Source organism: Sarcophilus harrisii, chromosome X (assembly GCF_902635505.1).
Source record: "Sarcophilus harrisii chromosome X, mSarHar1.11, whole genome shotgun sequence".
Taxonomy (NCBI): domain Eukaryota; kingdom Metazoa; phylum Chordata; class Mammalia; order Dasyuromorphia; family Dasyuridae; genus Sarcophilus; species Sarcophilus harrisii.
The window spans coordinates 14,975,524-14,998,018 of record NC_045432.1 but is presented as its reverse complement, the minus strand read 5'-3'; the positions used below and the strand labels follow the sequence as shown (position 1 = coordinate 14,998,018).

General features: G+C 44.8%; 2 protein-coding genes across 4 annotated transcripts in view; both read right to left on the bottom strand.

The window, feature by feature from the left end:
• Positions 1 to 10,945, bottom strand: part of MORC4 (MORC family CW-type zinc finger 4) — a 42,961-nt gene extending 32,016 nt beyond the window's left edge. For 2 of the 3 annotated variants that reach the window (XM_031945258.1, XM_031945257.1), the window contains exons 1-2: positions 10,779 to 10,945; positions 6,847 to 6,975 (exon numbers count right to left, since the gene is read on the bottom strand). The gene's annotated coding sequence lies outside the window, so the exon portion shown is untranslated. Of the gene's footprint in view, positions 1 to 6,846; positions 6,976 to 10,762 lie in introns of all 3 variants that reach the window. The other variant, XM_031945259.1, reaches the window with a different exon arrangement.
• A 1,916-nt stretch (positions 10,946 to 12,861) lies between these two features.
• The window catches only part of RBM41 (RNA binding motif protein 41), a 35,079-nt gene continuing 25,445 nt past the window's right edge, over positions 12,862 to 22,495 (bottom strand). The window contains exons 6-7 of the mRNA XM_012553194.3: positions 21,043 to 21,190; positions 12,862 to 15,252 (exon numbers count right to left, since the gene is read on the bottom strand). Coding sequence (XP_012408648.1) covers positions 15,086 to 15,252; positions 21,043 to 21,190 — 315 coding nt within the window. The 3' untranslated portion in view covers positions 12,862 to 15,085. The remainder of the gene's footprint in view (positions 15,253 to 21,042; positions 21,191 to 22,495) is intronic.

Here is a 22,495-nt window from a genome sequence, read left to right as displayed (position 1 = left end):
GGGATCATGAGGTAAAAGTTTAAGACGCCCTACCCTAGAGGAACTCATGGTCTAAAGGGGGGAGACAACATGCAAATAACTTGCACAGACAAGCTCTAGAAAGGATCAACAGGAAATTGTCACCAGAGGGAAGTACTAGAAATAAAAGGGGTGGAGTGGGGGGTTCCTATATTCAGATTTGGGATTAGGAGACAGGAATAAGGGAGAGTCTTCTAGACATGGGGCCTACCCGGAAAAATGCCCTGAATCAGGAGATGGGGTCGCCAGGACATCACTGTCACTGGAGCAAAGAGGACATGGGGTGGGGAGGAGTCAGGTGTGAAAAGAATAGAAAGGCAGGAGAGCTTTAAAGCAGGGCATTCTACATTGGATCCAGAGTTTAAGTGAGAGGATGCTGGGACTGGGGGAGGTGACATGGGCAGACGGGTTCTTTTAGAGACTGGAATGGGATGAGACTTGGGGCAGGAAGACGATCATATATAGCAGGGGTCCTCAAACTACGGCCCGAGGGCCAGATGCGGCAGCTGAGGACGTTTATCCCCCTCACCCAGGGCTATGAAGTTTCTTTATTTAAAGGCCCACAAAACAAAGTTTTTGTCTTTACTATAGACCGGCCCTCCAACAGTCTGAGGGACAGTAAACTGGCCCCCTATTTAAAAAGTTTGAGGACCCCTGATATATAGTATATATTTTTGTGTGTGTGTGTGTGTTTCTGTCTGTATGTATACAGCTATTGTGTAAAGGGCTGAAACTATGAAAGGTGTACTTGAATCAGACAAGCGAGCACTTACGGCTAATTACCTATTCAATATGAGGCAATGACTATTAGCATATGTTTGGGAAATGGCCCTTCTCACCATTGGTGCTGGCTCAGTATTTGGGGTTAAGATAACCACAGGCAAGGACTGGGGAGTGAAGTGGCGGAAGCCACTGTCACTTGGTGGCAGGACGAGGAGGAGAGAGGTGGAGATTCTGGACTCCAGAATGGAGAAGAGATCTTTGGCAAAACTCCTGGCAGTTTGCCTGCTTCTCCCCCTAAAGACCAAGGACTTTTACTTCTCCTGACTCTGGCTGAACCTGAGGCCTCCAGGGAGTTAGCCTGGACTTAACACTATTGCAGTAGTCCGGGTATGAGGCGATAAGGGTCTGCATCAGTGTTGGTGGTGCCAGAGAAGAGAAGGGGGTACATCTGAGAGATATTGTGAAAGTAAAATCAATAGGATTTGGCATCAGACTAGATATGGGGAGATGAGAGAGTGAGGGGTTAAAACTGGGAGATGGGAGGATGGTGCACGCCAAATGGTAACAGGAAAATTTGGAAAGAGGGAGCTTTGGGGAGAACAGATACCGAGTTCCCGCTGGACGTGTTTAGGGTAAGACGTCTAGCAGACATTCAGTTTGAGATGTCTATGAGGTGCTTGGAGATGCCAGACTGGAGGTTGAGAGAATTTAGGACTGGACAAGGAGATGGGAGAATCATGAACAGAGAGATGATAACTGAATCCATGGGAACTGATGAGGAAACCAAGTGAAATAATATAAAGGATGAAGAGTCCTGGGAGACAATGAGAGCCAGTGAGCATGACTTGGAGGAAGACAGAAGGGGAGCATGGATAGGAGGAGAGCAAGATCATTAAAATGTCCAGGAGAAGAGGGTAATGGATAGTGTCAAAGCCAGTGATCAAAACAGGTCAGAAGCACAAAAGGGACTACCAGAGAGGCTTCCCAGCATGACCAGCAATGAGCCAGAGATACGTGGAGCCTGTGGAGCTCTGTATCTGGGAGCAGCAAGAACTGAGAAGTATACCCAGGGAGCTAAAAAAAAAAAAAAAAGTCCAGGGTGAGGTCTTGGGAAGTCCCAGGGATTGTCAGTGACCAGTGGGGTAAGTTATCATAGTGACTGTACTAGGATACCCCAAGGGCAGGAGCTCAAAGGCCCCCAGCATCCTGTCCCAAGACGCCAAAGATGGCATCAAAGATCCAGTGTTCGGAACCTCACTGCAAGGGTGGGACATCCTCAGATGAGGCGGTCAGGGTAGAAAACCAGGTGGCCCGGATCGGGACCAGCAGGGCTGATCAGTCCATCTTAAAGTCCAGTGGGGAAGTGGAGCACGGTATGTGAATATAATGGAATAATACTGCTCTACTAGAAATAACAAAAGATGCTTTCTGAGAGAGCATCTGGATGGTATGAGCTGACAGAAGCGAACGGAGCCAGGGGAGCGATTTTTACGAGGACAGCAATGCTGCCATGAACAACTCTGAGAGACTTGAGAACTCGGATAGAAGAGGTAATCAGCCACGTCTCCTGAAAACATTTTATCAGCCTCCTGATACAGAGCTCGCGGACACATGGTACAGAGGCCTATTTTTGGACTCGGCCAATGGGTGGATTTGTTTTCCTTGGTTCTGTTTCTTGGCTAAAGGATGTTTTTTTCCTTTTTCTGAACTTTTAATGGGGGTCAGGAAATGGGGAGAAGTGAGGAGGGTTAACAGTAGTGATGCTAAGTAAAAGGTCATTGAAATAAAAAAAAAATGTTCCTCAATCTCTATTGGATCTTTGTCTAGGTCACACCCATTAAAGGCGTCCCCTCGAGGCTCTGTCCCGGGTCCTCTTCTCCCTCTAAACCATCTCTTTGGGTGACGTCCTAAGCTTCCAAGGGTCCAATTATCATCTTACTGTGGATGATGGTCAAATCCAGCCCTAACCTCTCCACTATACTTCTGTTTGGCAGCATTAATTACTTTTTGGACACCTCAAAATGGCCATCCCCCCAGCATCTCAAACTCAACATACCCAAAACAGATCCCTCATCTCCCCAACTTCTCAATTACCGTCTAACATGGTGCCATCCTCCCAGCCACCCAGATCTCCCTATCTCCCTCTCTCACCCTGGCCTCCTCACACTCTCTTCCCTCCCACGTCCAATCTGTTGCCACCCACCCTAACCTTCATGGCACTTCTTGGAGATGTCCCCATTTCTCCGCTGGCCCTGCCCCCACTCTGGTGCAGAGGCCCTTCTTCGGGTTCTCCCTGCTTTAAGTCTCTCCCTATTTTAATTCATGCTCTATACTCAATTGCTAAAGGGATTTTCCAAAAGGGCAAATCTGACCGTGTCATCCTTTCTATTCAATATACTCCTGCAGCTCCCCATTATCTTCAGGATCCAATAGGAAATCCTCTATTTGTCATTTATAGCTCTTCCCAACCAGGCCCCTTCTGTCTTTCTAGTCTTCTTCAAACTGACTCCTTCCCAATATATTCTGATCCCCTGACATCCAGGTCCTGGTTGATCTGTGAACCAGTGGCTCCAGGCAGGTTCCCAGGCTATCCCCTAAGTCTGGAAGACTCTCCCTCCTCACCTTGGTCTCCCTTCAAGACTCAGCTCAAATCCCATTCCCCGCCGCAGTACTAGTGCTACGCCTTCGAGATCACCTCCCATTTGCATTGTGAACATATATCCAGTCTGTGTCAAGTCATCTGCAAGTTGTGTACCCCATCGGGACGTGAGCTCCTCGGGGGTGGTCCCAGGCTTTTGCCTTTCTTTGGATCCTTAGCATGGGAGCTGGCACCCAGTAAGCGCTTACGAGATGCTTGTTGATTGACAGAGAGTACAGAAGGAAGTTCAGAAGGAAGCAAAGACGAGCAGGACAGTTTTGAAAGTGACGTGTGGAATTTATTACATCTTTTTTTTTTTCCTGAAAAAGCAAGCGAGAAGAAATGGAGATTCGAAGTCTCACAGGACGGCCTCTTTCGCGGTTCTGCCCGGCATATAATGCTCCTTTTTGGCGTTTAGATTCTGAATTTAAATTTTTTTAAGTGAACAATGGCATGCAGGGTACTTAGCAAGGGGCACCCTTGGCATGACAAGCTAAGCATCACCTGGAATAGGGAAAAGTCTTCCTAGATTCTGAGAGTTCCAGAGACATAACCTTTAGGCAGGCCGGTGATGGGCCCAGCCTTTCTGCTTGGGAGGCGTGTGGTCCGGGGATATGCATCTAGCACTCCAGTGGATCTGAGAGGAGGAGGGCAGAGCCCTGCCTTGTTTGTTGTGAGAAACAGGGTAGCTGAAGCCTCCTGATTGGGGAGGGGAGAGGAAGGAAAGGGGAGAAGGGACAAGGAAGAGGGAGAAAAGCCAAGGGACAAGGAGAAGGAAAAGAGGAGGGACGAGGGGAGGAAAGGAGGAAAAGAGAGGAAAGAGAAGGGGGAAAGTGGGAAAGGAAGGAGCAGAGAGGGGAATAAAGGGGGAAAGGGGTAAAAGAAGAGAGGGCAAAGAGAAAGAGAGGGAAGGGGAAAGAAAGAGGGAAGAAGGGGGTAGAAAAGAGAAGGGAGGAGGTAGAAAGGAAAGGGAAGAGGTAACAGGGAAAGAAGGGGGAAGGGAGGGAAGAGAGAAAGAGACAAAGAGTAGGAAGAGGGGGGAAAGAGATAATTTTTATTTAAAGTTATAGTGAGCATTTTGATTTTTATTTTAAAATTTAAAAGTTATCAGGAGAATACATACAATAAGTATGACAACACAAATGAAAGAACAAACAAATCTCCACCTAAATGCAGGGCCCCCTGCCCATTGCCCCCTCCCCTCCCAGAATATAAACTCCTTCCAGGTTGTTTTCCTTGAGTCTCAGCATCCCCAGGATTAGTACAGCATTTGGCACAGAGTCAATGCTTGTCAAATGAGTCTTTGAATAAGCTTGGGTGGAGAAAATGCACTTCCCCGTGTCTGTGCAGAGCTGGGGGCCTATGGGTGTGGAGCACTGCATATGCCATCGGCCACGACTGCTGCATTGGACAATTTTGCTTTTTTCTCTTACTTTGCCATTCTTTGTTACAAGGGATGTCTCACCGGGATTGGAAAAGGTGGGGCATGCGTTCAGAAATGAAAGGCAATACCTTTTTTGGAAGCTCCCAGAAGAGCATCATGGAGGCCAAGGACATGAGACTGCCCTGACTCGTCTGAGTATGTGTAAGGGGCTGGGCCTGTCCCGACTCTGCACCAGGGGCAGAGGACAAGGTTGCTGCCCATCCTCATTCACTCCTATCCTGGTCGAGGGAAGGCCCAGGGCACATTTCTAGTGTCCCAGCTATGGAACGGGCCTCTCCATTTCCCTCCCCCCTCCCTCCAACCCGCTGAAAATGAAATGTACTTTTGGAATGACGCCTTCAAGATCTGATTTTGATTTTTATTAATGGGTTTTGGGGATTTTTTGACACAGAGAGTATGGCTAAGTGGCTGTGCCGGGGGAGTGCTGGGGCAGGCGACTCTCAAAATAAGCCCCAAACCCATGTCATAAGAGACAGCACGGATTCAAATCAATAATAATAATAACTAGCAAGATTTGAGAAGCGATTTACAAATATTATCTCACTTAATTCTCAACTAAGGGAAGGTAAAGGAGGTACTATTATTATCACTCCCATTTCACAGATGAGGAAATGGAGGCAGAAAGGCAAAGTACTTTGCGTCAGCCGGCCCAGCTAAGAAGTGCCTGAGCCCACACTGGAACTCAGCTGAACCAGACTCCTGGCCTACCACTGGCCACAGGAACCCTGGGCGTAGAGTTCTAAACAACCTCTTGGTGATGGAGCTTTGATGCTTCTCAGCAGAAGGCTAAATGATTGTGCAGAAGCAGAAACACCACCGGCTCTGGAGCCCCACCTCTGACGCTAGCCGTGCCACTTTGGACAAGTCCCTTCCCTTCCTGGGGTCTCAGTTTCCCTCAATAGAAAAGGAAGGCCTTGAACTTAGTGGGCTCTGACATCTGGCATCCTAAGTATGACATTGGGCAAGTCCCTTCCTCTCCCTGTGCCTCAGTTTTTTCCTCTATAAAAGGGGGGAGGGGGCAACCCTTCCAGCTCAATCTGATATTACAATAAAAGCAGCAGGGATAGAATCCGATTCTTGTGTCACTCCGGTAACACCCTGGTTTTTGAGAATCGTTTTAATTTTTAGCCCTCAGTTTCTCAGTACTATTTTTTTAAAGCAAGCAACATACGTCCCTTTTAGTTATCCTAGAGGGATGCCAGGAAGAATTCATTTGATATAGAGAAAGCAATCTGAAAAATGAAAAATGTGGAACACTTAATAGTCTCAAAGGCTGAAGAGGCATTCTCCTGCCCAAGGCCAACCTTCTCCGTGTCCTCTTGACCCAGTTATTTTTGTACTTATCTCATCCTTCAGCTAGATTTGAATCTCTGAGGGCTCTCTGGGCCTCACTTTTTCTTCCTTTGTAACAGGAGAGATTGGTCTCATCCAGTTATGCGCCTCTTAGGCTCCCTCCTCTGTCTCCTCTCCCTGCCTGCCCCCCTCCCCAACCCTGCACGGTGGCAAGACAAACTGTACATTCAGTACGGGCCCTGAGGAAAGAGGAACTGGGGCTCCACTGTCAGCTCTGCTGGATGGCTCCGGGCAAGCATTTGGGGCCTCAGTTTCCTCCCCTGCACAGTGGGGGCTTTGGACTTGAGCTCCAAGGCCTTTCCGGCTCTCGATTTGGAATGCTATAACTCTATACTACTCTGTGTGTAATTTTTGTGTATGTGTAAACGTATCCATATTATCTTCCCCTTTCAAATATAAGCTCCCTGTGGGGGAAGGAGGATTGCTTCCCTTCTCTCTCTGCACCCCCAGTGACAACCACTTTGTCATAAAGTCGACTGACGATGCTTTTCATCTCTATGCCTATGAGCCTGGTGTAGTGCCTTCTGTATCGTAACTAGTATTGCAATCAAAAGAGTTAGAAAAGGATCTTTGGGGATGAATACCGAACCCTGACAAAGGGCAAGATTTAAGCTTCAACAGGAACCCAAAATAGACCAAGAGATGTAGTAGAAAAGAGATGTTTTGTTACCTGAGCACTCGGTACAGGTCTCGAGGTGTCATTCCACCACCATTATCAGGAAAGGTCAAAGTTCATTCTTGACCCCCTCAACTTCTATGCGGAACACGTAGGCCAAACCCCTGGCATCTGTGGCATGGTCTGCAAAAGATGGGAAACTCTGAAACAAGATGCCAGTTTTGGCTGTCCTTTCACGCATTCTTTCAGACTCCCTCCTGACATTTGCCTGAATCACTGTGTCTGTGGGGGGTGCAGGGGTTGCTAAGGAAGCAGATATCTGAACCAGTGCCTAGCACACAGTAGGCACTTAATAAAGGTTTATCGATGGGCAATTTTCTATTCAGCATTCCCTTCAGCTGATCAGGATTTGCTCCTTCTTTTAAGACAGGAGATTCCCAACCTGAGGTATATATACTCCAGGGGATACAGGGAAATGATAGGCAAATGATATCATTTCACTAAGATTAATCAATCTATTTTATATTTTAATGTACCGGCACGGGAAACTCTAGAATTGATTTCATTTCATACCAAATAGAAAGTATGGAAAAGTTTATTGAAAAGCAAAAGGCACAGAGAAGGTTGGGAAACTTCTGTCCTAAGAGAAAGGAACCAAGGCCAATTCTTATCTCACAGCTTCCTGGCCTTAATTTCCTTCTGCTGCTCCATATTTTGTTCTTGAGTGACCTCGTTTATTCCACCACTCCAAGGATTTTCAAGTCCACTTCATTATCACCAGTCTTCTCACTTGCTCTTTGCATAGATTTCTTTTCTGACACCCAAGTGCTACTTGACACTAACTCAGCAGTTAATCTCTCCTCTGCGTGTCTCTCAACCCTCTTCATCATCTTGTGTTTTGTCAGCCCTTGATTATTCTTTGCTTTAACTAGGTTGTGGCTCATCACTTGCTGGCATAGCTCTGGATCCGGGGCCCATGGAAAGTTGGGAAATGAGCAGCCTGAGGGACAGATGTGGAGAGGGACAAAGGGGGCCAAGTGGGGCAGCTAAGAGAACCTAAGAAGACTCAATGGACTGTGTGTGGTCAGGTGACAAGGAGGCTTGAAACTCACTTCTGCATTTCATTTAGTCACCAGTCAGTCACCAGGTCTGCTCCTTGCCTGAAAAATACATTCTGAGGGTGGCGTGGGGGGACAGTAATTTTCCTAAGGCCAAACCTCTTATTTTTATTCCCCTCTCGTCATCTGACTCAGCCATTTCACTGATGCACCTTGAGGAAAAGGACCCCGGTGACAAAAAGGTAAAACAATTTGGCCATAATCAATTCTAGATTGTCTATTTTCCCTTAAACAATCTTGTTTTAAACAAGAAAATGATCATTTCTTTTGCTTAAACAAAGTCTTTGTTAATATCATCATCTCTATTCAGAGTCTAGGAGGAGTTGGGAAAGGAGATTTGAGATTCATGGCTTTTAAGCCAGAGCCATTATTTAATTGCCTCTTTTGACCCCAAGAAAGACAGCAAGTCAGCTTAGAAAGAGAAAGCACATCTCTTTTTAGGTCTGGTCCTTGCATTAGTCTGAGGAGTGAGATCATGTATTCCAAAACCAGGAGGGGAGCCCGGAATGTTGTACAACTTCCAAGGCAGGTTTCTACAAAAGACTGCTCTAAAATAGGCATTCTCAGACCACTGGACTCCCCAAAAGTATGAAAATACCTTGCAAATGGCACCCACAATTTGGGGATTAGCTATACTGCAGTTTACCTGCACTCATGGATAGGAACAACCAATCAAGGGGTGACATTTCGTGAAAAGAGTAACTTAGATCTCTTCACATATTCAGGACCTATCAGTACATGGATAGTGTCTGCACTGAAAAGTTAAGTAGGAAAAAAGCACAGTCTGACTATCTTCTGCTCAACAAACTTCAGGGGCTCCCTATTACCTCTGGGATCAAATACAGACTCCTGGGTTTGGCATTTATGTCCCTTCACTACCCGATTGCGTACTTTCATTATACATTACTCCAGCGGTCTCTATTTTTGTTCTGTAAATCAATTTCAAAAATAACAAAAAGGAAAAAAAAAATACTGCCTAACCCCCGGGGGTGGGGATATAATGCATCTGTGTCTGTGGAGATATAAGATATATTTGTAACACAATTAGGCAATTACTTAAGGTTTAAAGAGTTATTTAAAAGAATCTTTAGTGCAAAGCACTTGGATCAACATCTGGACCCTCACGGGTTTGGAACCACAATAGTACTCCCTCCACACACTGTACTCTCAGGCCAAAATGGCCTTATCATCCCTCACATGACATTTCATCTTCTATCTGTGAGTTACTGCTCAGGCTATCTCCTGTGACTTACCAGTACTCTCCCTTCATTTCCCCCCTAACCCTCTATGAATCCCACTTCCTCTCATTCTCAGGGCCACCTATCGGAGGATCCATTCCCAAATTTGTTTAGAATTGGGACCCATTTATACTCTTAAAATGACCAAGAGCTTTTATGTCGGTTACACCCATTGGTATTTACCATATTTGACATTTAAATGTCTTAGATTATTATGAAAATAGTTTTTATTTCCTGTACCCTGGAAAGGAGGGATCCAAGGATCTTTTCACCCCACACTTTGAGAAGGATGTTCTAGGCTGGGGTCCTCAAACTTTTTAACTAGGGGACCAGTTCACTGTCCCTAGTTGGACTAGGGCCGGAGGGCCGGACTAGAGTAGAAACAAAAACTTTGTTTTGTGAGCCTTTAAATAAAGAAACTTCCTAGCCCTGGGGGAGGGGGATAATGGTCTTCAGCTGCCGCATCTGGCCCGCGGGCCGGAGTTTGAGGACCCCTGTTAGAGGATGTCTTTCATGTCATCCCCAGTGCCTCCTGCTTCTCTCTTTTCCCCAAATTACCCTGTATTTATTTGGCTTATTCTACATATGGATCTTGTTTTGAACATGAAAATTATCATTTGTATATAGGCTATATATATGTTAAAAACGCCACCTCCTACAGGAAGCCTTTCCCGGTCCCCTCTAATACTAGAGCTTTCTTAGGGCTGCCCATCTCTAATTGATCCTGCCTGGAGTTGTCTGAACACGGGGACGAGCACCTTGTGTCTCCCACTTCACTGCGGTTCCTCCAGAGCAAGGCCTAGCTTTCACCTTTGCATCCCGAGTGCTTTGCACAGGGCCTGGCACACAGTAGGAGCTTAATAAATGTTCTTGCCTAAGTTTAAGTTCTTTCTCCCACAGAAGAGAAACTTAAGGGATGGCAGAGCTTATTTTATTTAGGTCATTGGAGTTCTTTCCAAGGCCCGGCTGTCAGTGGATGCTTATTAAATGGTAGTTGACTGACTTAAAGGGAAGATGTTCAAAGAGGGTTGGGGGCCGGCGACCCGGGCCGCTTTTCTCCCCGGGCCCCGGCCTCTCGGGGTCCCGGCCCCCCGGCACCAGAGCTCCGCAGGTTCACCTGGCAGGCCAGGCCTCTGGTTCAAACAGTTGAGCGCTCCACGCTCCCAGCCCTTTCCTGCTCCCAGCCCCCTCCTCCCCTGGCTCCTCTGCGCTCCCCCCCCCCACCCCCCACGCCCTGGCCCCTGCTCCTCCCCTGCCCCCTCCCTTCGCCGGCCCCTCCCCCCCTCGGGCTCTCGGGCTCAGCTCTTCCTCTCCGCCCCCCTCCCCCCCCGCGCCAGGCTTCAGTTTACATTCGCAGCGCAGGGCTTGCCGCCTGGTCTGCGCCCGTTATGTGCTTTTCTCGCCTCGTCCGCGGGCCGGCGGCCAGCCTATTCCGGAGTGCCCTGTACACCTAGAGGCGGCCCGGGCGCCGCGCCGCGCTGCCCCGCCCCGGCCCGCCCCGGGCCCCCCGCGCCCGCGCCTGCTCCCGCGCCGGAGCGCGGTGGGGGGTGGGGGGCTGCCCCGCGGCTAGCGGCCCGGCAGGGGCCCCCCGGCTCCCGCTCCTCGCTCACCTACCTGGCAGGGCGCTCACCTGGTAGCTTGGCGAGGGCACCGAAGGGGGGCCACGTGGGACCGAGGGCGCTGCTGTGCAGGTCCCCGGGGCTCACCTGTGCCCGTGAGGTGGCCCGAGCCCACCTGCCGCCCTGCCCGCCCGCCCGGGCTCGCCTCTCGCTCCCTCCCGTTCTCCCTCTTTCCCCCTCTCTTCCTTCCTCTCTCTTTCAATCTCTCTCTCTCTCTCTCTCCCTTCCTCCCTCCCGCTGAAAACCGTCCCTCCCCCCCCCCACCGCGCTCAGGGGCAAGGCCAAGGCCGTCGGGGGCGGGGCGTGGGCGGGGCCTCTCCTTGCCTCCTTCTGGCTCCCAGCTGGGAAAGGCAGGAAGGAGGAGCTGGGCTCGGGCCGAGCCAGCCCGGGTCACACGTCCTCGGGGCCCACGGCCGAGGGGCGGCTTCCAGCCACCCTGTGTGTGTCCGGGGGCCGCGGGGCCCCGAACCATGAAGGAGGGAGGAAGGAAGGAAGGAAGGAAGGAAGAAGAGGAAGGGAGGGAGGAGAGGAAGGAAGGAGGGAGGGAGGAAAGAGAGGGAAGGGAGGAGTCAGCTCGGGTTAACTGATACTGAGAGCCCTGGCTCCAAATCCCCTCCTCTCCCCCACGATCCCCCCCATCTCTCTGAACCTCACTTTCTCACCCTTTGATAAATGAGGGACGCGGACGTGGTGGGGGGCGAGCTACAATGGAAAGAGTACTAACTGGGTTCAAATCCTCCCCCCCCCCCCCATTCAGGAGGGGCAGCGGTGGCAGAGGTCAGGATGTCCACCTTCAGGTAGTAAGATTACCACTCTAGAGAGGTTAAGCCACTTAATTTGGGTCTCCCGGCTACTTGGGCAAGATTCTGAAGAGACACCTCTTCCAATGCAGGCCATTGCTGAGCAAGTAAATTGCCCAAACTCCTTCCACATGTGGTCATTTGTTTATGCTAACTGCCAGGCTCCATAATGTAAACCTTCCCGACTGGCTCCATCAGGTTTGTTCAATAGTATCAGTTGCGCATTGAGAGTTTACAAGAGCTACCTCCTAGTTCCCAAAAATCAGGGTTCTATTTTGCATGGTATTTGGTCCTAAACTCTGGACCCCATTCATGGAAGGGACTTCAAATATCATTTAGTTCAAGCAGGCCCAGATTTGGGAATCCTCTCTAGTATCCCAGACTCCAGCTAGCCACCAGTCTGCCTGAGGGCCTCGTTTAAGAGGTATCCGTTCCTTTATTCCTCAGCCCGTTCCCTTTTAGGATAGATAGGAGGAAATCATTTCTTCTAAGGGTAGAGACAGTGATTTCATCAGCATAGGGAACTTCCTCAACAGGAAACTTCCCTACCAAAGCAGGCCCAACACTTTTTTCTTTTCTTTTCTTTTTTTTTTTTTTTTTTTTTTTTAAAACAACTTACAGCCCAAGAACAAGACCTTGTGTCACGGATCCTTCCTCAGAATCATGTTTGGAAATGCATCAGATATCTAGGATCACAAAGGGCCCCAATTATATCTAAAGTCATCAAACTATTAAGTTCACAGACCTTAGGTCAAGAGGGTGTCTTAAATCTCGAGCCACTACAACATGATGCTTCTCAGTTATCCTTAAGGACAAACCCTCAAGAGGTTTTTAAAGTAGTGCTTTGAAACTAATCTCCTTTTAATCTCCCTCTAACTTTCCATCTTATGTTAAGCTGAAACCTGCATTTCTGTAGCTTCCATCTAACAGTCCTAGTTCAGCAATCTGGGGTCAAGGAAAAGAGGTGCCCATCTCTCTTCAACTTCAAAGCTATCACGTCCCCCTAAGCCTTTTCTTCTCCGAAACTGCCATCTTGACTTTCTTCAATTGAGCCTCATGCAACTGGCCCGAGTCCCCTCAATCTTGCTGGCCCACTGTCCTCCCTCCTGTCCTTCCCGAAGGCACCCACAACTGGAACCGATGCTCTGGATATGATCGCGGGGATCAGTACAAAAGAATGTCCATTCCCCCAGGGGGCACTGCCTGCATCTCCAATACTAGTCACATTTTGGGTGGCCATGTCACACAGCTCATACTGAGTTTGCAGTTCACTAAAACATCAAGATCATTTCTTTTCTTTTTAAATGCTTTATTGAACCTTTTTTTTTTTAACATCATTGTCACTTCTCAATGACTTCCCCCCACCCACGACCCCCAATGGAATCTTCCTTCGTAACAAATAAGTACAGTCAAGCAAAACAAATCAACATATTGGCCATGTCTGAAGCGTATGCCTCAGCCTGCATCTCCAGGCTACCTCCCTGCAGAGATTGGAGGTGGGCTTCACTGTTAGGCCTCTGAAGTCATCACTGGTCACTCACTGAACTAATCCGTCCAAGATCTTTTTCCCTCGAACCGCTGTCTAGTCACATCTCCTTAAGCCGGTCGGAGAACAGAAGCCCAATGCAAAGGTGACAAACTCTTGCTCACTGTGACAGGGCCCCTGTGATTGTTGGACCCAACTACTGATCATGTATTCTGTATTTGTGTGTTGTAACTAAGTTTCAAGAAAACTGTTTCTCTACATATCCCTATTTCTCTAATATGTTCTAATATCTGTGACGCACAGGACATTGCTGAGACAGTGGAGAAGGGAAGAGAGGAATAACTAGCTAAGAGTTCTTTGAACAGAAAGATGGGAAAACACTAGAAAGCACCCCTCTGGGAAGAGTCCCCTTGAACGTGGAATAGCACTCGCTAAACTGCAGGTGCTTCCAGGAGCAAAGTGAGCAGGGGCCCTTGATCCCAGCCAGGGAACAAAAGAAACAAAATACACACCCCTCTAACACCTCTCCACAGATATACAAACACTCATGGACACACATTCACATAATGTACCAAGCCTAATACACAAACAGGTAATCTGCCCACGCCACGGTACAGTTGTGTTGGTACATCACAAAATAGTATACATATAGCCATGATTTGATGAGTCTTATCTGTGCCCATCGTTTATGAAAACTTTCTTTGCTTCCCAAATTCTCTTGGCCACAAATTCCCTTTTCCCTCCTTCCCCATGGTGCTATGCATTTTGGCTCCAAATTTAACTGTTCCCAGGACACCGAGGGAGGAAAAAATCATCGGGGGAATGAGATATATTGGGGTGTGGGAGACTGTTTGGTCCTGGAGGAAGAGCTAGTTCATCTAGGCAGGCGAGTGTTCTAGCAGGAGGACAGAGCAAGTAGGAGCTGGGAAACATGGGTCCCACCACAGACTGGGAGCCTAGGGGCAGGCCCATCTGCTGCTTCCCTTCCTTGGTTTCTGGACTGGCCACAACCACCAACACTACTCTCACCCTTCCCCGAGTCCCCAAAGGCTGTTTGGAATCTGCTTTTGTGAAAGCTAATCTGACCCTGGATGAGGGAGTATGGGATACACTCAGAGACAGACATCCGAACTGCTAGTCCACGCCCTGGATGTGGAAAGTATCATAAAGGTTTACTCTGAACAAAGGAGACAAGCTGTCTGAACACAAGACTGGAAGAAGGCCTACCCTATGGAGTGGGAGAGCTGTATCGAGGCCAGCAGAGAAATTCAAAGTCTGCCCAGGATGTTTGTGTCTTCAATCGGCCCCAAGGAGCGGGCTTGCCAAACTAAGAGGAAGCCAGGTCACTGGGCAAAGCTGAGGGAGAAACTTCTGGGGAACAGGGTCCCAAGGAGTATAGGCCTTCTAAGGGAAAAGCTTCCCAGGGTGATGCTCTAATGGCCTCTCGTGTTTTAGGGAATCGACCACTCACAAATGTTTAATACCCATCCACTATATACAGGGCACTGTGCTAGACACTAAGGGGGAGACAAGGAAATGTAAGAAATGATCCCTGCCCTCAAGAAGCATATAGTTTAGCTGGGAAGACAAGCTATACAAATTAAATATACTTTGGAGCTGGCTGCTCTCCTGCACTCCTAGAGAACTGGCTGGGGTTGGGGGGGGAATTAGAGGAGGTGAGATGTGGTGAGACCCTTCCCTTGTGATTAATAGGAGACAGGCTGGCAAGCTTTGTCAGCCTCTGTAAGATAGTGGAAAATATAGGAAGATCAAACGGAAACAATCTGATGACTACTCTATCTTAGGGGGTGGGGGATGGGGAAGGCAAACTTTATTCTCAGTGTCTCCTCTATCCCACATGGTCTCTCACTGAGGGAAATGTTTCCAAAAGTTACCATAATGAACACTTGAAAAGGACTCTTAGGTGCTTTCTAATCACTCTCTCCTATGAGATGGTTCTTTATATACAGACCCTAGAAGTGAGTTGCAAATACAAGTGAGAACACATTAAGGACCCTGGTCCATTTCTCTTTTAGCTCCCATCACGTTCTGTCATCCTATCTGTTGCACACGGGATGGGAGAAGCTGACTGAAGCCTCGACATCTGCGTTTTGTTCTTTCCAAACTCTATCACCAGTGTTTTCCCCAGTAGGTTGTATCCATTCACCAGCAGCAAAGCCTGCTGGGCCATCTCCATATCTATAAGAGAAAATAAAAGTGAATTTACTAAGGGCTCAACAACTTGATTCCATGGACTGAACTGGATCGGGGGAGTTTATATTAGGGTGGAATATCAGGCCTCAAGGCTAGCTGGCTCCTTCTGATAATAAAATTTGCCAGCATCTCAATGTAACTGGAAGCTTGTGGTCCTCTCCAGTTTTTCTGTCAGTACAAAAGGAGTCAAAGAAAGGCACCAGACAGAAAGACGGGCCCTTTATGTGGTGAAAGGAAAAACAAAAGGCCCACGTATTCCATTAAGCATCTTCGAAACGTCAAGAGAGATCGAGGAAGGCTCCTAGCACACAGTGGATGGACCTCCTGCGATGAACTTCTGGGAAGACATGGACAGGCGGGCATAGGTGGGTTGCAATCTGCACTGTTGAAGGGAATATCCACATCGATGAAATCACAGATGCAGTTGAGTACACAAAAGAAGAAACTGATGCGAACGGTTCATTAGAGGAGAAATCTAAGCCAGAACTAATTCTGTAGAGAAATCAGTTACTTAAGAAAATGCAACAAAACCAAAAAAAAAAAATGCATCCGACATGCATCTGCATTTCCTAAAAAAGTGTTCCTCAAACCAAAGGTTGAAGGGATGCCAGAGCCCTTGGAAACTGGAAACTTTGTCAACCATCACAACTATACACCGTTTCTTAACCACCTTCTGTTCCCTCATCACCCATAAATACCTTGCTCTTTGTATGTTCCTTTCTTTGATGGCTAATCCACACTTTAGAGCCAGAGACATACATCAATATATGACCAAAAATCCAGCAAAACAAAAGGCACAGCAAACAATCCATCAAGCACTTATTAAGCTAGGCACTTGGGATACAGAGACAAAAACCAGATAGTCCCTGCCCTCAAGGAGCTTACATTCTATTGAGAGAAACACCATGGAGGGCACATCTAAGTATATACTAAATATATGCCAAATGAATACATCTGGGTCATGGGGGTAAGTAGAGTAGCCCTAGCAGCGAAAGAGATGAGGTCTCCTGAAGGAAGTGGCATTTACTTAGGTTGAGCTTGGAAGGACACTAGGGATCTCTCAAGAGGCATAGATTATATAAGAAGGCTGAAAGGCTTCAATACTGACCCAAGGAGTTGGCATCTGAGGCTTATGGAGCAGAGGAGTGATATAGTCAGACCTATCCTGCAGGGAGATCACTTTGGCAGCCAGAGGGAGGATGGAATGGAGAGTAGAGACCTGAGGTGGGAAAAGAAATTAGCCAGCTCTCATAATAGTCGAGGCAAGAGGTAATGAGAGCCTGGACCAGGGTGGTGGCAATCTGAGCAGAGAGAAAGGAAAAGCTGAGAGAGATATCGTGGATGTAGAATCCGCAGCCCTTTGCACTTGACTGGATGCAGAACTGCAAGTGGGAAGTCAAGGGTAACAATGAAGATCCACATCTAAGTGACTGGGAGGATGGTGGAACCCTTGACGGAAATAGTAAAGTCCAAAAGAAGGCTGGATTTGGGGGAAAAGATAATGAGTTTGGTGTGAGACATGCTGAACTTGAGGTGCCTATAGGACATACAGTTCAAAATTATTGGTGAGGTAGATCAAAGCTGGATCTAGGAAATCATTTACACAGAGATCATTAAACCCATGGAAGTCGATCGACCAAGAGAGAAAATGAGAGAGAAGAAGGTATATAGGTAATATTCACAGTTAGGGGACAGGATATGGACGATGATCCAGCAAAGGAGTCTGAGAAAGAATGGTCACATGAGTAGATGAAACGGGAGTGGTATCATAAAAACCGAGAAGAGAAAGAATAATCAAAAGTACCAAATGCTGATGAGCTCTGGGTCAAGAGGGATAAAGACTAAAAAAAGACCATCAGATTTGGCCATGGTGCAGTGGATATAGAGCACCAGTACTGGACTCAGGAGAAGCTGAATTCAAATCTAGCCTCAGACATTTAACATTTATTACTTGTGTGACCCTGGGCAAGCCACTTGACCCCAACCACCTAGTTAAAAAGACAAAGATCACTAGTAACTTTAAAAAGAGGAGTTACCACTAAGCGAATGAGAAGACAGAAGGAATGGTAGGCTCAAATGATGCTTCATTGCTTAGAGGCAGGGAAGAATGAGACAGGTCACTGTGGGAATGGGGTGTGTATAAGGGGGAGCACAGCAGTAGGATGACTCAAGAAAGGGAAGGGAAGAGAAGGAGGAAAACACAGAAAGAAAAATAAAAGAAGCATCAAAATAAATTTTGCTGCATGCTTCTTCTAAAGACCAATGAGTGTTGATTCATGATTTAGCAGAAGAATCAAGAACCCAAAGCTGAATGGCTGTTTAGCAGAAAAAAAAAATAGACCAGAAAAATGAAAATCACAATAGGAACATGGATTTAGAGCTAGAAAGGATCTCAGATAATCTAATCTAACTCCCTCATTTAACAAATGAGGAAATCAAGGTCAAGAGAGGTTAAGTGACTTGCCCAAGATCACCTGGCTGTTTAAGACCAAAAAAATTCCAAAAAGCAAAAACAAGAGACACAAGCCATTAGCAAAACAATCAAAATGGGAGAGAAAACACAAATCAACAAAATTCGTGCAGTTACTACTAACAAACAAGGGAACTTTAATGAAATGGAGATTATTTGCAAAAATATAAACTGCCAACACTTGCACATCAGGAAATTTATAACTTAAAAAGACCAAACTCAAAGCAAGCAATACGAATTACCCAGCAGAAAGGCATCTGGTCCAGAAGGGTTCTTAGATGAACCTTCAAAGAATGAATAATCCCTTTATTACGTAGACTATTCCTAAATATAGACAAAGATGAACATTATCCAATTCCTTCTATGAGTCAAATATGGTACTGATTTGAAATCCAAAATGAAAAATAAAATTATAGACCCATTTTCCTAATGAATACAGATGATCACAGATCATCCGCTGAAGAATTGATCTAATACATTAAAAAATGAAAAACAAATCATGCTCATCACCAGATGCCAAAAAAGCCTTCTGAAAACAACCCAAAATTCAAATCCCAGTTTTTAAAAAATTAAAATGAATAGGAATAGAAAATTTATTTACCTCAACACAATAAAAAAGATGAAGCTGAGGCATATAATGTTGGTTCTTTCTTTTAGTAACTGAGAAATATTTGAAATATTTCCATTAAAAGCAGGTACAAAACAGTACTTTTCATTATTTGTATTTGATGTCGTATTAGAAATGATAGCAATTGCAGTAAGATAGGAAAAAATTTTAGAAGATTAATGTTGCAATGAGATCAAAATATTGTTATTTGCAAATGGCATGATACTCTATCTAGAAAAGCCAACCATCCAAACAAAAAATGACTTAAACTAATAAGTAAGTTTCATAAGTCAGCTGGATGCAAGATAAATTCACAAAGATAATTTGTATATTTATATACTAAAAATAAAAAAAATCAAGAAAACATTATTAAAAAAGAAACTTAATTTACAACAAAAATTAAAGGGCTTGGGAACTGATTACTCTAGATATACATATGACCTTTATAAAAAGGGAATGACAAGGCTGTAGTGAAAAACAAAGGAAGACCCGAATAAAAAAAAGAGGGATGTTTCACGTTTACACATGGGTCAGAATAATTTAGTAAAAATGTCAATCCCACCTAAACTAATCTACAAATTTAAGGTAATACCCAAGAAATACCAAAAAATGTCTTTATAGAGTTAGATAAAATAATAACAAAATTAATAAGGAAAAGTAAGCTAGAAATGTCAAAGGGCACTCTGGAAAAAAATACATGCTAAAGATAGACTTGTACTTCCAAATTTTAAAACATAAAGTAGTAATCAAAACTATCCAAAAATGGACAAAATATAAATCAATAGAACAGAATGCAGATCCCAGATATTAAACCAAATATGTATAAAAAGTTAGTGCCTAATATATAGCTACAGACATACACATGCACATGTAAACAAAATAAGAACTTTGGAAAAGATTCATTATTTAATGTAGTTAAGGGAAATGGTCAGAAATTGGGATATCTCTTCTGGAAAATAATATGGAATTATTTGAGAAAAGTAATTAAAATTAAACCCTTTGACACAAGTGCTATTATTTGCATATACTTTCTCAAGGAGGACAAGGAAAAAAGAGAAAGTTTCATATATAGCAAAAGATTTATAACAGTACCTATTGTGGGAGCAAAATACTGGAAACAAAGGATGTCAATCGACTGGGAAATGGCTGAACAGATTATGACAAATATAATGGAATATTATTGAATAATTAGAAATGATGTATAGGAGGAATTTAGAGAAACTAGAATGGAACTTATAGAAAATGATACAACGTGAAGACAAGACAAATAAGAGCAATATATGCAATGATCATAATATAAAAGAAAAAAAAGTAATAGATTCATGTAATGACCAATCTTGATTCTGATGAACCATATTTCCCTCTTCTCTACTAGAGAAGTGGTGGCTTACAGAGGCAGAAAGCCACATATACTGTCAATCAACCTATGAGCTATTTATTGCAAATGATAGTGATACATAAAAATAACAAATATATCTACACCTCACTCTACAACACTAAATTACAGCCACTTAAAACTATTGAGTAATACGTTAAGCTTAATTGTGATGGGGAAGTATATTTGCATCTATTAAGTAAATAGAGGAAATTATTTGGAACAAGGTAAATGCAACTGAGTGTAAAACATCTCTATAAAACCAAAGAAAATATGGCAAAAAAAAAGGGGGGGGGGAGAAGGTACTACTGGACTTGCAATTTCATTAGGTATATGGAAAAGTTCAATGCAAGTCAGCACCTGTTCTATGACAAACAAATCTAAGAGTTGCCTGAGGCATTAAGTGAATTGCCCAGGATGACAAAGTAAATCTCTAAAATTTATTAAGCACTGATAAAAATAATCAAGAGCAAAAACTTAGTCCTCAGTGAATGAATATTCAAAGATTGAACTGATTTCACATGGATAATTGATATAGCAATAAAGAAAATTTTAAAATGACTTTAAAAATTAAAAAAAATAAGTTGAAAAAGAAGATAAAAGCAAAACAAAAAACAGAATATAAACAATTTGCAAATGGGTAAACAAAATTATTTAAAAAAAAAAAAACAATACTTGAAAGTTAATCTCCATACTTATCAAAATGCCAAAAAGTTCAAAAGCAACAGCAAGTGTCAGTGCTTACAGGGACATGGAGAAACAAAATCCATTTGTGTCTAGGTTTTGCAAAATTGTGAAATCTTTTTGGAGGGCAATCTGGCAGTGAATTGTAAAAATTACTAAAATAATCATATTCCTTTACTCATATCAAGAATATACCTGGCCTGAATTCTCATTCAAAAAACAAAAACAAATCTTGTACATTCACCGATTTTTATAGCAGCATGGTCATTGCCAAAAATTGGGACTAATCAAAATGTGAGGGAATTCCTTCAAAACAGTGAGGGAATAGCTGCAAAAACTGTTCAGAGAGATCTGGGGAGAGCTAGGACATAAGGGAAGGGAAGGAAGAAGCACCAGAGCAGGCTCAGGCTGACTACATCAGAAGGAAAGTTGTGGGAAGGAACGGTCAAAAAGGGAAGGTACAAGAGACTCAGACGGGATAACTGATTAGTGGTTGTGGACATTTTATATGTTGAAATTCGAATATTCAAAGGTAAACAATTGTCCTTCTGCCTTAGAAGAACTGGTAGGTAGCTTTTGGTTTTAAAAAATGCTATAATTTAGTGGCTATCTTACTGATAACTGAGTGAAGCTACTTACTGGGGAAGGTGACGAAGGCCTGGCCCTTCATGCGGCCAGTCAACACTCGGAATTGAATCGGGGGTCCTTTTTTCTCCTGGAACCGGGCAAACAAGGAGACAAGTTCCTTCTCAGTCACCCGAGGACTGAGGTTCTTCAAATACAGTACCTAAATCAAATTCAGGTTCAATAGGAATATTACATGAAGGAAGTACAAGGTAATTTAGTCATTATAGTTAGTACTAGCCAGACTTTTCTGGTGTTCTAGGCTCAACTTTGAGTGAAGAGCCTAATGGAAAAGGGAGCAGCAACTACAAAAAGGCTTAAAAAGCTGGGAACTTGAGACCGTTTCTTCTCCATTCTTACTTGGGGGTAGCTGGAGAGAGTCCCACAACATGACAGGTCATAAAGGGAAAACTGCTAGTGAAATATGCCTTCCATCTCTTGGCAGAGGTGGTGAGCTACAGGCATAGATTTCCAAACACGACCAATGTGCCGATTTGTTTGCTCGACCGTGCTTATTACAAGAGATGCTTCTGCTGGGAAGTGGCATTTTAAAAAGATGTTAATAAAAGAGCATTAAGAACAGCTATAAGGAAAAAAAAAGTTGTCATATAACCATGCTGAGACCATTACAGACGTGTGTTATCTAATCTCAACTGGGCTCTCATGGCTGTATTACGGTCCTTGTTTTGGCCCCAATATATGGAACGACTGTTTCTAATTTCTTCTCCCCGAGAGCCTTAAAGCACTTCTTCTGGGCACCTCCGGTTTTCTCTCCTTTTCTACACCAAGGAAATTCTTCCTTTGCTCTAGTCTTAAAGAAGAGTGGTCCTTCTTAGCAAGCTTAACCCCTCTTGTGCTCTTGACGTCATTTCCTGCCATCTTTTCCCAGACATGCCTCTTTGCCCATTTCCCCTCTCACCTTCAGATTCTCCTTAACTGCTGGCTCTTTCATGGCAGCCTACAGGTCTCCTCGATTCTTAAAGCATCATATTATTTCCCCAAAGCACTGTCCTGCATTTCTTCCCTCTATAGCTAAACTCCTAGAAATGATGAATCAGGTCTGCTACTGATCTCACTTCCTCAAAGCTCACTCACTTCCTAAAAGCCTTGGAACCGGGCTTTGGATGCTCCCATTCTATTGAAACTGTCCTTCCTCTCCAAAGTTACCAGAGATCTGAACTTCTAAATCAAATGGCCATTTCTCAGTCCTCATTTTAACTCTAAAGCTTCTGACTCTCACATTTTCTTTGTAGATACATACTCTCTTCCTGTTTGAACTGATCCTTTTGCTATCGAGTTGTTTTTCAGTTGTTTCCAACTCTTCTTAACCCCATTTGGGGTTTTCTTGGCAGAGTTACTAGAGTGGTTTGTCATTTCCTTCTCCAGCTCATTTTACAGATGGGGAAAAATGGAAGCACACTGAGGAGAAAGTGACTTGCTCAGAGTCACAGAGCAAGTAAGTGTCTGA